This window comes from Trichomonas vaginalis, chromosome VI (genome assembly GCF_026262505.1).
Source record: "Trichomonas vaginalis G3 chromosome VI, whole genome shotgun sequence".
Lineage (NCBI taxonomy): Eukaryota > Parabasalia > Trichomonadida > Trichomonadidae > Trichomonas > Trichomonas vaginalis.
The window spans coordinates 639,069-652,509 of NC_067208.1; the positions used below are offsets into that span (position 1 = coordinate 639,069).

General features: G+C 32.0%; 4 protein-coding genes across 4 annotated transcripts, besides 2 other annotated features; all 4 read left to right on the forward strand.

Moving 5' to 3' along the window:
- Positions 1-756: 756 nt before the first annotated feature.
- Positions 757-809: a mobile genetic element.
- Positions 810-3,798: 2,989 nt separating this feature from the next.
- Positions 3,799-3,847: a mobile genetic element.
- A 4,790-nt stretch (positions 3,848-8,637) lies between these two features.
- Positions 8,638-8,916, forward strand: TVAGG3_0779660 (ribonuclease inhibitor domain-containing protein; the record flags this gene model as incomplete). Its single annotated transcript, XM_001323825.2, has 1 exon — positions 8,638-8,916. One exon carries the CDS (start codon positions 8,638-8,640, stop codon positions 8,914-8,916), a length of 279 nt encoding a protein of 92 aa, XP_001323860.2.
- A 6-nt stretch (positions 8,917-8,922) lies between these two features.
- Positions 8,923-9,753, forward strand: TVAGG3_0779670 (ribonuclease inhibitor domain-containing protein; the record flags this gene model as incomplete). The annotated part of the gene is made up of 1 exon (XM_001323824.2): positions 8,923-9,753. The coding sequence occupies one exon, from the start codon at positions 8,923-8,925 to the stop codon at positions 9,751-9,753; it is 831 nt and encodes a 276-aa protein (XP_001323859.2).
- Positions 9,754-9,971: 218 nt separating this feature from the next.
- On the forward strand, positions 9,972-11,594 carry TVAGG3_0779680 (uncharacterized protein; the record flags this gene model as incomplete). Its single annotated transcript, XM_001323823.2, has 1 exon — positions 10,327-11,541. The coding sequence occupies one exon, from the start codon at positions 10,327-10,329 to the stop codon at positions 11,539-11,541; it is 1,215 nt and encodes a 404-aa protein (XP_001323858.1).
- Positions 11,595-12,141: 547 nt separating this feature from the next.
- Positions 12,142-13,324, forward strand: TVAGG3_0779690 (uncharacterized protein; the record flags this gene model as incomplete). Its single annotated transcript, XM_001323822.1, has 1 exon — positions 12,872-13,285. The coding sequence occupies one exon, from the start codon at positions 12,872-12,874 to the stop codon at positions 13,283-13,285; it is 414 nt and encodes a 137-aa protein (XP_001323857.1).
- Between the last annotated feature and the right edge of the window lie 117 nt (positions 13,325-13,441).

The window sequence follows — 13,441 nt, forward strand, 5'->3', positions numbered from 1 at the left end:
ATAATATGAATTTCATTTGTATTGAATATCGATAATAAAAAAATCGATTGAAATATTAAAATAGAATAAATTAATATGAGATTATAAATTAAGAATTATTTCTTCTTTTATTTAAAATAAAAACTTAGTTCTATTTTAAATTCGATAAAGAAGTACGAAAAAAGTTTGTATTATACGTAATGATGTTGCCCGATGTTTGGTAAACTATTGTAGAATATAAGCATATTATGATAGAAAAGCAATATGCTTAATATTCGAGTATTCCTAATTTTTTTTACGAAATTAATCAAATACGTTATTTTTTAAAATGAAAAGATAAGCATACCATTATGCAGTAGTTTGCGCACAATATACTATGCTGATGAAGTTGGTCTCTAATTCGAAATTGGTCTGTCAAATTGAACGTTTCAAGTATTAAAAAGTTTGTATTAAATACCGTATGATGTTGCCGATGTTTTGGTAAACACCTATTGTAGAAATATAAGCAATATATGATAGAAAAGCAATATGCTTAATATCGAGGAATTCTAGATTTTTACGACCAATTATTCAAATACGTTATTTTTTAAAATGAAAAGATAAGCATACCATTTGCAGTAGTTTGGCGCACATAATACTATGCTGATGACAAGGTTGGTTCTCATATGTGTATGATTATTGAGTTGCTGTAAATTGGGACGTTCCATCTTATTTTAATCGATATTCAATACAAAATGAATTCATATTATAATTATATCTAGTATAGTAGGGTATTCCTATCACAGTATTTCTCAATTTATTATAAATATTTTCAGCACATTTTTTAGTTTCACATGCTGATTTTGTTCTTAGCTTGTAAACTATAGTAATTTTATATCTTCGGCTATTATCCTATTCAACTTAGACGTAAAAAAAATTAAATAACGTATAAATATAATTTATGTAAAAGATTAAATGTTTAATTCGTATGTAATGTGATATTGATTTTGGGATGGTAAAGATAAGTTTCGGTATAGTTTTTGTTAATTTGATTAGAATTGTTGAATAAAATTCCTGGAACTTCGTCAATTTCTTTGATTCTTCTTGAAAGCGTTGAATTTCTTATTGAATCTCTTTAGATCTTTAACACTCCATCTACAATCCAAAAGCGGTTAATTTACTGAAGTCCATATTTTTCTGAAATTTCGTAAAATTTTTGTTAGGTGTGTTACCATGTATGTAATGTCGGTTTTTTTGCGTAAACTTTTGTTGTGTGGGTTTGAATTGTAATTTTTCTATAAGACTTTGTATATCATTCCATGTGGCGTCTTTCAATTTCCACATGTTTGCCAAAATTTCAAATTTTTCCCCATTTCATATATGGGCAATGTGGAGAATTTGTAATATTTGAACGTTTCGCATTTTGGGTAATAAATTTCGAAAAAACCAAAATTTTCTGTTCCGTTATCACTGCATAAGGCAAAGGGCTTCCATATTTTTGGAAACATTGGTCAATTCTCTACTTGTTTTGGCCGCAGCTTCTTTTGTTTTCCAAGTGAGCCCATGCTAAAATTTTTCGGGATTTATCGTCAATAACCGCATAATAGATATTCACCCTGACGATGTTTAAAAAAAAATGAACTATGCGACATGCCATATTAGAGTTTATATTACTGCTAGCTTCGTATTTTTGTTTTTCCTTTTGGTAACTGAATTTTTGGCAGGTTGAACGATATTCAGAAATTTGAAATAGGGATGCGACGAGTTTACGCCATGACCGTTTAAAAAATAGAATAATACGCCATTCCAGCCGAATAACAAACAATACAAAATTATCGCCGTCTTTTTTTTTTCTTTTCTTTCTTTCTCTTTTTTTCTCTCTTCTCTTTCCTTTTCTCTTTCCCTCTTTTACTCCTCTTTTCTCTTTTCATCAATTAAAAACGAGAAAGATAATTAATATTATTTAAATTAAAAAAAAATAAAGAAAGTATATAAGTAATTATTTAGTTATCGATATATATAATGTAAAAGTGATAATCTGAGGAGGAGTCTGAGGATTAGACCGAGGAGTAGTTTGAGGAGTTTGATGATAATCTGAGGAGTTTGAAGGTAGTCTGAGGAGTTTGAGGATAATCTGAGGATGTAGTTTTCAGGAGTTTGGTCTGAGGATAATTTGAGGAGTTTGAGGAGTAGTCTGAGGAGTTTGAGGTAATCTGAGGAGTTTGAGGATAATCTTGAGGAGGAGTCTGAGGATTAGACTGAGGAGTTTGAGGAGTAGTCTGAAGGTATAATCTGAGGAGTTTGAGGATAATTCTGAGCATAATCTGAGGAGGAGTCTGAGGATTAGACCGAGGAGTAGTTTGAGGATAATCTGAGGAGTAGTTTCAGGAGTAGTCTGAGGACTAGTCTCAGGACTAGTCTGGTGAGGAGGACTCTAAGGAGTAGTCTGAAGAGTAGTCTCAGGAGGAAGATCTGAGAGGAGTCTTATGAGGAAGATCTGAGGAGTAGTCTGTGATGAGGAGGGGTCTAAGGAGTAGTCTGAGGATGATGAGTAATCTGATAAGGAGTAAGTCTGAGGATGATCTGAGGATAACCTGATGACTAGTCTAGGAGTGGTCTAAAAAAATGTAAAATATTTTCAAAGAAAAAATCTATGAATTTTATATTTTAATTCTTAGCATTATATACTGAATAAAATAAACTAAATATCAAATTTGAAATTGAACACGCCAAAAGATTGATAATCCACATTCAATATTTTGTAAGTGGCGTACTTTTTGAATACTCGCCATACGCCTTGGAGTTCTCAATTTTGAATTCGCCTTTATTTGGGCGACCTCAGAAAAATACGCCATTAAAAATATTGTATTGGATTTTTAAATTTGAACACGCTCTACCTTAAGGAATTAAATTTATTAAGATATATTTATATATAATAAACGATTACTTAAAAAAAGTATTTCATCGCTTATGTAAGTTTCAAAAAAAATCACGAAAAATAAAAAAATCAAGATTAAAATTTTATTTTTAATTTTTGAATTTCTCAAATGGCGAAATTTTTGGGCGAACAAAAAAAAATGTACGCCCGTCAAATGGCGTGTTTAACGCATCCCTATTTTGAAACCACTTCTTTACAGTTCTTTCTGAAAAGTTTGTTTCCAATAATTTTTTTGTTAAAATTAATCGGTTGATTTTTCCAAATTTTGAGTAGTTTCTGTATGAACGATATATGGATCTTCAGATAATTCCGACTCAATTTGTGGATCTTCTTCAGAAGAATTGGAAGAAAAAAAGTTTTTCTGCTGATGAATCAAAGAATCAGAATTTGTATACTCAGAAGAATATTCCGAAGAATTTGAAAAAACCTATTGGATTTGTATTTAATTGTGAAATTGGTAAATCATCTAAATCATGATTAGCATTTTCGGTTCTCCCTTTGAATTAACATATCCTTATCGGTAATAATTCTTCCGTATGCTCTTGATATCCGATTTTTTTTAACTTTTGATGTAATTTATTTACTGTAATCTAATAATTCCTCAGGTGGTTCGAATTGGTTTACGCCTGGTTTTAAAATTTTGTGTCAGGAATTCCATTTGATTTAATTGCTAAGTGGAATGTTTTTTTAGATATTGATGGTATAATGCGGTCCATCAGTGAGTTGGACATTGCTAAGTATTGTTTGAGTTTTTGACCTTGAATTAATTTGTTCAAATTGCAGATTGAATCCAATTTATATAATTAGATCGTAGATCTTTCGACTCATCTGAAATTTTATAACTTTGAAAGAAACCGTAAAAATTGTGAAACATGCTTTTTAATAAAAAACAATTTTGATGAAAACCATAAATTAATTTAAATTGAAATAAATTTTTGAAAATCTATGATATTGAATAAAAAAATTTATAGTGTAGATATTGATTAAATAGATATAGATGTTAATTTTAATATGATAATTTGATAAAAATTTTTTATCAAAACATACTGATAATAGGTTGACATGTAATATGATATTTTTGCCTTGTAAATATATTTGGTCGGCAAATAACCTAATTACTCTTATTTTGAGTTCACTTCCACCATTTCGTCTTAATGATAATTCTGTACTATAAGCAAAATCAATTGCTATTAGAAACATCGCTTTCTGAAACATCTCTATATGTTACTGATGTAAAGATGAGTTTCTGAACCAAAATAATGATTAGTAACAGCATTGACTTGGAGTGGTTTCTTGTACCACAAGAATGTGTATATTCGAAGTTGTACTGCTCGAAGAATCCATCAGGGAAAGTTGCATCTTCTCTAATATATATAACAGCGTTAGTATTAAAGAGGACCTGTGTTCAGAATCCCATACAATTGTAGAACTTTCTGATGAGATTTTCGAACTTGTTTGTTGCATCTCAATAAAAGCCCACATATCAGCGGATTCAACACTACGAGCAAATTTATTTGTAACAAGTTTTGGACAGTCGAAGAAAGCTTCCCAGAATTGGCACTGTATGCGCTATTATTTTGACACCTGGAAGTTTTGATCCCAGAAATGAAGCACGCTTAAGAGCTGTAACTCTGTTAAGGTCAAAGACTTCTTTAAAGTTTGTGAATGCAAATGCAAGTTCAAAGATAGTGCCGACGCTGTTTGGAAGGTTAATTGACTCTAGTTTGGTGCAATACATGAAACAACCAACGGAATGTGGTTCTAGTTAGAGTTAATTTGTACAGTCTTCAGAGCAGACATGTTGAGACATGACAGTAACTTATGTAGTGGACTGAGATCTTTCAATACTTCGTTCTTGTAAAAGCACGTTCGTCCGAGGTGACAGTTCTGTACAGGGATGTTGAGTTTCGACATTGTGGATACCACGATATCCGATCTTTGTCAATTTAGAAGAATCCAAGATCTAAAGTTGTCAAGGAGATGCAGCTCATGAAGCCATCGGTCGTAATATATGTCAGACCAGGTGCTGTTACTGTTGTCAGAGCTTGGCAATCTTTGAACATTGAGTCTGGTAAAACTGTCATAGAAGCAGGAAGTTTAACTGTCGTCAGTGCACTGCACCTGTAGAAGATACCATATGAATGGTCGTAGTTTCCATCAACATTCGTCAGATCAACTGTCTGAATGTAGTAATTAAACATGAATGTCATTCTCGAACCCGCAAATGAAGTTGTTGCAGAAGAAGGTGCTACAGTAGTAAGCTTAGTGTTCAGAAACGCATAACTGCCAACCGAACTTAAAGATTCGAAAGGAAAAGTTTCTAAACCTGTGTTTGCAAATGCGTAATCATAAACGTTGAGTAAAAGTCTGCTTGATGTCACAGTTTTCAACATATGACAATTCATGAAAGCGTAAGTCTAAGAGAGTGAGAGTTGTTTGAAACGTCAGAGTCAGGAACCAGATTTATAGAAAGAAAACAGTCGTTAAGAAGTAACACGTTCTGGAAACTTCCTCGTTGGATAGTCAAGTATGATCCAACTGAAATCGTTTAAAGTTTCGATTCCACTTTTGATAGAAAGGACGCAACACCGATGACACTGACCTTCTCAAGGTTGACTGTTTTGAGATTTGGACACTTCTGGAATGCGTAGTGTCCAATAAAGTCGGACGTTCTCTAAGTTGATGCTTTGAACAGAACTATATGTGAATGCATAGTTTCTGATTCTGTTTATCCCATTATGCAACTGTGACTGTTCGATGGTGTGAATTCTGATAAAAGCACTTCTCTGAATCTCGGTGATTCCTGTTGCTTCAAATAACAACATTCTTGACAAACAAGTATCCTCGAAACTTAGGCATCTCTGTCAATGCGCCTGACCAGTTTGAGTGTTGTAGCTTTATTCTCAACAATGATGCGATCGTTTGTTGATTTGTAAAATCGGCATCATCAGATATCACAACAGTTGACCCAGTGAGTGATGCAGAGTTACAATCTATCTGTGCCTGATAAAGATGGATAAATATGCTATTGCGAAACATTTTGGTTGATTGAAATACTGAAACTTTTTTTTTGAATATAATTGAATTATTTTTTGAAAAATAAGGCTAGTATTATCTAATTAAGATATTTAAAATGAATAACTTAAATACCAAAACCACTTTTCATTTATCCCAACGATGGAGGGAATGCATCAGTTTAAAACACAATGCTAAATTGTTGTATCGATAGAACAAAAATATTTCCAAGAGATTTTGCACACAAAAAAATGATTATTTTTTCGAGAACAACTGAAAAACAACATTGAATAGTACTTGAATCACCAAAAATGGAAATATATGAACATAATACATAAGACTATGATTAATCGAAACTGACCAATTTTTGAATTTTTTAAGAATGTTATAAGGTAGCAAGTATTGAAATTTATTGACAAAATATTGATTAGAAGCCTCACAAAATTCATCGTCACAGTTGATATTTTTACTAAATTCCTAATTCTTAATAATATTTAAAAAAAAAAAAAAAAAAAAAAAAAAGGTAGTGGGGCTTCCAGGCACTTCGTGCCCTCTAGCCCCCCGTCACTTTTCTGTCACTTTCAGGAAAAAACATTTTTATTATATATATAAAATGAATTTTACAAAACCACCGTTACCCTTCTTTGGAAATAAGAGTAGATGTAAAGATATTCTATTGAGAGAACTTAAGAAACTATACCGAATGTCTAACATATTGGTAGATTTGTTCGGTGGAAGTTTCTATATTATCTCATTTGTGCCATACTGTATTTCCTGACTCAAAGATTATATTGCAATGACTTCGACAAACTATATGAACCGTCTCAAAATATACAGACACAAACAAAATATTGAGTTGAGTTAAAAGAAAAGATACCTATAGGTAAGATGGAACACGTATACCATATTAGAATAAGAAAAATACTGTCAGAGAGGTTTGAAAAAGCGAGTATATTGACTGGGATAGATATCTGCTAGACTATTATATAGTTGTGGTGCTATAGAGAGTTCATGACATTGAACACTTATGTCAAAAGTTTTATATCTTAACTATACAAATGTTTTCTCAAAGAGAAAATAGAAAAATATATTGAGGGTATAGAGTTTGTGAGATGTCATTGGACAGAGTTGTATGAAAATATAAAGAAGACAAGGAAAATGTTTTCTTTATAAGTGGACCCGCCGTTCTTTAACACATGGGATTTTCAATACCAAGTGACTGGACTTTGAGAGACTCTTTAGAAACTTTAGACGTTTTTACATTAACCATCCATGCTTTTTATTACATCCGATAAAAGTGGTTTTGGAAACCGTTATGAGATGGTTAGAGACAACATGACTATGAGTTTTAGATACGATAAGATAGAATATGAGAGAGGGTCCTATAAACTGGAGAAAGTGTCACAATAAAGAATTTATTGTAGTAAATGTGGTTTTGAAATAGGATACTTTTGTTTTAAGGTTTTTTCCATTGTGTCATTTATTTATTTGACGTGGCAGAAAGATATAGAGAATATGAAGATGAACAATGCCTGCAAATGTTAGCATATGTACTCGTAAGAGATATTTTTATCTAATATTAAATGGACGCCACAGAACTTAGCGAATGCACAGCAACCTGGACAACCAAACCCAGAGAATATTCCAAATGAAGTTAGAATACAAACATGCAATGGCAAACTATGGTCAAGTGCCAACAGATGTACAAATGCAAACTGCCATGTCAAATGACGCTGCGTTAGGTTTGCCCACGCATGGTATGCAAATTATGAATGGAAAGAGTTTTTATACAAAACCCTGAAGTGGATATAAACAACTTTATGCAGATGACGCGAACACAGGAGTTGACCCAGAATATTTTTTCTACCAGAGGAGAAAACAGAATGTATGAGCTCCAGTTAAAGAATGCTAGGAACTCAACAGGAAACGTAAGAGACTAGGCGGACATTAGATCTTTTACATATAGTAAGAATGGGTTCTTCAGTAGTAATTGGAAACTTCTTTCGAAATGTTGGAAGAGGTATATGGAATGGAATAAAAACCGTCGGAAGAGGAATTTGGAACGGAGTCAAAAAATTGGGCAAAAGGTAGGTCAGTTCGTTGTATTATACCTAAAGACCCTGAACACAGAAGAGAAAGCTCCTGTTTATCAACAGCCTGAAACCTGCACCACAGTCAAGTTGGCACGCAAATCCAACACTCACCGTATTAAAATTATATTTTTCCGTTCGATAGTAGTTGTATAATGAAACTAAGTTCTAAGTAACAACGCATGGTATAATGGAATTATTCTTTTTCTTCCATCTGTAGTAAACCATACTTGAAAGTCTGAATACTCTCACTTGTGGTTCGTAAGCTTTGTAGGTTTTTGCGTAAAAGTCCATTTGCCAAGCATAAAAAAGAGTTTTGTGCACCAGAAAATGAAGCTATGAAACTTAATAGCATCTGAGTCGAAAACATTTTCATATGTTCCATTAGGGTTTTCGACTTCATAAAAGTTCGGGTGTACTGGATATTCTGCAGGCTGATTTAACATCCTCAAAAAATCTATATACCATGCCAAGTTGTTATATTTTGTAGAAATATAAACGTCTTCTCCAGGTCTTCTATTCTATTGATTTTAACAGTTGCATTTTTTCCTGTCATATATAATATCGAGATGGTACTCTCGCTTCGTCAATGTTGTACTGTTTTGCATATTCGAGATAGATATCGTTTATTTTTTCTTGAACAGCCTTGAAGAGTCAAACTCATTCGAAAAGATTGGCAAAGGATGTTTCGTTGACTGCCAAAAATTGAGTAAAGTTGATTGCACAAAGATTGGTATTTTGAATGAGTTCACATTCTATCATTGCTCAGGACAAACAACATTCACATTTGGTGACAATCTGAAACTCATTTCAAAGAATGCATTCTTCATGTCATCAATAGAATCATTCACAGTTCCAGCTAATGTCATCTCAATTGAACAGCAGGCATTTTCTCTTTGCAAGAAATTGACATAAGTTACATTGAACTCTAAGTTAGTTAGAATTGGCGACGAAGCATTTGCAAACAGTGGTGTCAAGAACATCCAGATTCCAAACAGTGTAAGATCCATTGAACAGTCTGCTTTCGATAACTGCAAGAATGTCACATTCTCATTCGAAACAGGCGGTCATCCATTGTTTGATGTTGACAACAACTGTTTCTACTACAAAGGACCAGGAAATCTTTTGTTCACATTCGGAGATACATATTACAAATTCACTGTTTCGGAGAAAGTTCGTGAAGTTATGCCACATGCTTTCCGTTTCAGAACAGTTAAACGTGAGAGAAATGAAGGTGGATTCACTCTTTTCTCTGGCGTAAACACATTAGTTATCCCAGAAGTTGTTTATGATTTACAAGACAACGTTACATACAATCCATACGTAATGAGTGTCTGCCTTGAAGGAGTTCCAATGCTTAACTTGCAGTTCCCGATCAGAACAGATTTAACTGTTTATGTTACTGATAAATTTACTTATGGATCATACTACGATTATCCACACTTCGAGCACGAGATGTGCCAAGATACACATGATTCTCGCTTAGATTCACGCCGATATGACAGACTTGACGGTGTTTACGATAGTAACTGCTCTGATTCAATCAATGATACATATAAAACTGATGTTACATACGAAGATATCAGCGATCCACTCTTTGGTGGCAACTTCCCATACATCAACCAGAAACAATCTAAAGCTGTTTTTGAATACATTGGAGTTTCACCAATTTACGCATTCTTATTTATTTATCTTACCGTCGCTACTCTCGCTCTCATCTTTTCTGCTCTTTATATTACCAGAAACTTATAATACTATTATTTATTTTAATTTAAATGCCGATTTTATAAAATTTTCAGATTTTTCTCTTTTAATTACTCATTATATCCTCACATAATATGAATAGTTTGGTTTTTTATTATAAAATACTTTAAAAAATTACAATTGCTCAATGATCTCAATATAAAGAAAGTGATCTAGCATTTTTATTTTTCAAAAAGACTTCACAAAAATTCTGAAGAAGAGTTTTCATAACCTCAAAATAAAATCAAACGTGTTTTATCAATTGTTTCGCTGATTATGGAAGTGCCATGTACACCAAAGAAACCTACAAAGGACAAATAAATCTTTCCATTGCAGCAGGGTTTGGTGGATCTAACAATTTATTTGAAATAAGAAATACAACATACACTAACTTAAATCTTACAGATGTTAAGTCAAATCTTTGTCTGTTTTTAAAAGAGACAACTCGGGATTTATCAACTCTTCACTTTTTCTTATTTTAAATCCGTTGATACAAAGTATTTAGGATTCTTCCACCATACATTTACAGATTGCCTCTTTATTGACTTACAACTGGCGGCTGTAAAATCAACGATTAAGTACATGACAAGATGTAGTTTTCAATTTACTGCTCATAAACCTGATTTTAATATTACTCTGATCAAAACAGACCCAGAACCAATAATCTATACAAATAATGATACAAAATTCAATATTTATCAAACTTTTACTGAAGATCTTCCAATTCCGAACTTTGATCTTACGGAATGCAGTTTTATGGTTCTTTCAAATAAAACTGTCAAACAAACAATCTCCGAAACAAAGCGTTTCCCACAAGTAACAGGAACTCTTGAAATTTCAAACTGTATTTTCAAAGATATCGGTAAGGGGTCGAAAGATAGTGCCGCGATCATAGTTCAGAACTCAAATTATCTACATTTAACTCAAATACCTTATTTGAACGTTGAATCATGTACATTTTATAATCTCTTTTCTCCAGATTCTCCTGCAGCAATTAACGCTGCTAATTTCGTGGGAAATGCTGACATAACTAAGATTTGCTGCATGAAATGCATAGGAAATGAATCTTCTGTCTTTTATTTAGGCGGATATGTTAATAAGACATCCTTTAACGCTTCTTCGTTATCGACAAGCCCAGAAGAATATATCAATGACGTCAATGCGGGATTCTCTATCAATGGCCCGCTTGGAACTCAAAATAATATTTATGGATTAAATTATACTCAAGGTTACTTTATTAAAACCACATGCTACATCTCTAATGAACGGCTATCATATTCTAACTTTGAAAATCTATCTATAAGAGAACCAGGATCAAGAATAATTATGCAAAACACTTTCCTTTACAGTTTTCGTAATGTTACAGCTGAATCAGTCAATTTCATATGGGTTACTTATGGAAAACTCATTGAAATAGGCTTGAAATACGATTTTTTTGTTCCTGATTTTCCATATATGAATGCTGAGTATTATTTTGATTTCATAGACTGTGTATTTGATCACTCCTCTGTTCCTGATAAACATGAGAAGTATTTCCATAATTGCCAATATCCAACAGATAAAGATCATGTTTCCTTTGAAACATTGGAATTTTCAAAGAAACTAATGACGAAATGCAAGACTCCGCAGCTCCATCCTACACTTTCACCTCTAATAATTGCATCAATCACAATTCCTGTCATATTAGTCTTGTCCGTGGCCATAGTTGTAGGAATTTACTGTTATTACAGAAAACACCAGAAAGTCATTGAGTTTAGGTACGAACTCCAGAAAAGACTTGAAACAGACTTTGGATAAACAACATTTAATTGTTTGACTTATAAAAAATCGGTATTATATTGTAAATATATCTTATTTCATAATAATTTAAAAATAATCTTTAATTTTTTATTTTTTCAATGGGAAGTTATAGATTTAATGAAATATTCAGTCTCAATTGAATATGACAAAACATTAGACAGCTTTCTTACTTCTTTCGACAACGACTTTCATCTTGATTTTAGAAATCACATAGTTTTAGTTAATTTTTATTTGAATAACATTGTAAATTCGAACATCTTAGATCATAGAATCTTATATCTTTTGGTATTTTTATCTAGAATTGATATTTATTCATTCGTTATTTTAATTAACTCGAATAAGGTCAAAATTCCAAATTATTCCTTTAGTTTTTGTTATATAGATAATAAATCCACAATGGCCTAATATATTGTAAAAATTGGTATTTGAAGCGCGGGAAAAAATCAAATGTCTGTGGGAAATTCCCCGCGGCGAAGTCTATTTTCAAATCCTGAACTTTCTTTCTTAGATGTCCTTTCAGACCCTCGGATTGATAAATCTATAAGATTACATGACTCAGCATTCGTTAATTAGTTTATTTTATTTTCTAACAACCAGTTTTAAGAATCATCAAGAAGAAATCATAGATTTAACATTTAATGACAAAATAGATATCATTAACGTACGTGCATTTCGAATATTATTGACAATTAGACTGATAAATGACGATATTTTTGAAATAATGCATAATATACTGAATACAACCCAGAGTAGGATTCTAATACACAGAATAGCTACAATTATCGAAAATAATGTGCGGTTAAATCAACATAATTTGCAACTTTTTTTTCCATTCATCCCTGAGCTTCTTAATTTTAGCGATAACGAAGATATTTTAGATCTATTTACTTCGCTTGCGCGTGATGCGACTCTAACTCGTGTTTACACGCGTTTTCTTCAATCTGTAAATATTTCTGCGACAATTCTGTCATTATTAGCTAATCATATCACACAACTATATACAGCCTCGAATATCACTCTCGTTGAGAAAATATCAGGCTTATATAGAATAATTTGCATTTTAAGTCAAAATGAATATTTAAAACTTAGATTTACCACTGAAAGATCACTTAATACAATTACTGCAAAATTTCATCCGGATTATATACATATATTGAACCAACAATGGTCATCATTTCTATCTTTGCTTAATTCCACGACAATAGATTATTTTCGAGATAATGTTGATGATGCAATCAATAATATATGCTTTGAATGCGATAGATTCTCAGAATATCAAGTAAATTCTATTTTATTTCTTTCAAAATTAATAGAAATAGATAAACAAATGATTGAGATACTAGAAAACAACGATATATACAAGAAGTTGTGGGAATGCATGCAGAGATTTCCATTACACACTTCTTTGCACCAAATTGTGATTAATTTCATCAAACCACTCCTTTCTACAGAACATCTCTCCAAGATTATTACTTTTTATATACCAAACTTGATAACAGCATACAAAGCAAGGGATGCTAGAATTCTTTCAGCATCATCACTTTATCTCCTTAAAAAGATGTATAAATATAAAGAAGGTAAGGAAATTATTGAGTCGTTCCAAGAAGTTTCAGAAGAGTTGAAAGAAAAGTTTGAACTTTTTCATCAATCTCACCAACGTTCACGTCTTCAATCACCAAGCTTTGCACAGTGGAATCTTAAGCATGGCTTTTTTGCTGATGACAAATTTGGCTTCATTTAATTATTATTTGATATTTCATAATCATAAATTGTTTTGTATCATCTTTTATATAACTATCTATCTATGTTTTTATTTATTGTATTATAGATAATATATAGATTTTTAAGTTTTATCATTCTTCTGATTTTTATAAAAATCATTTTTTTCATATTATAA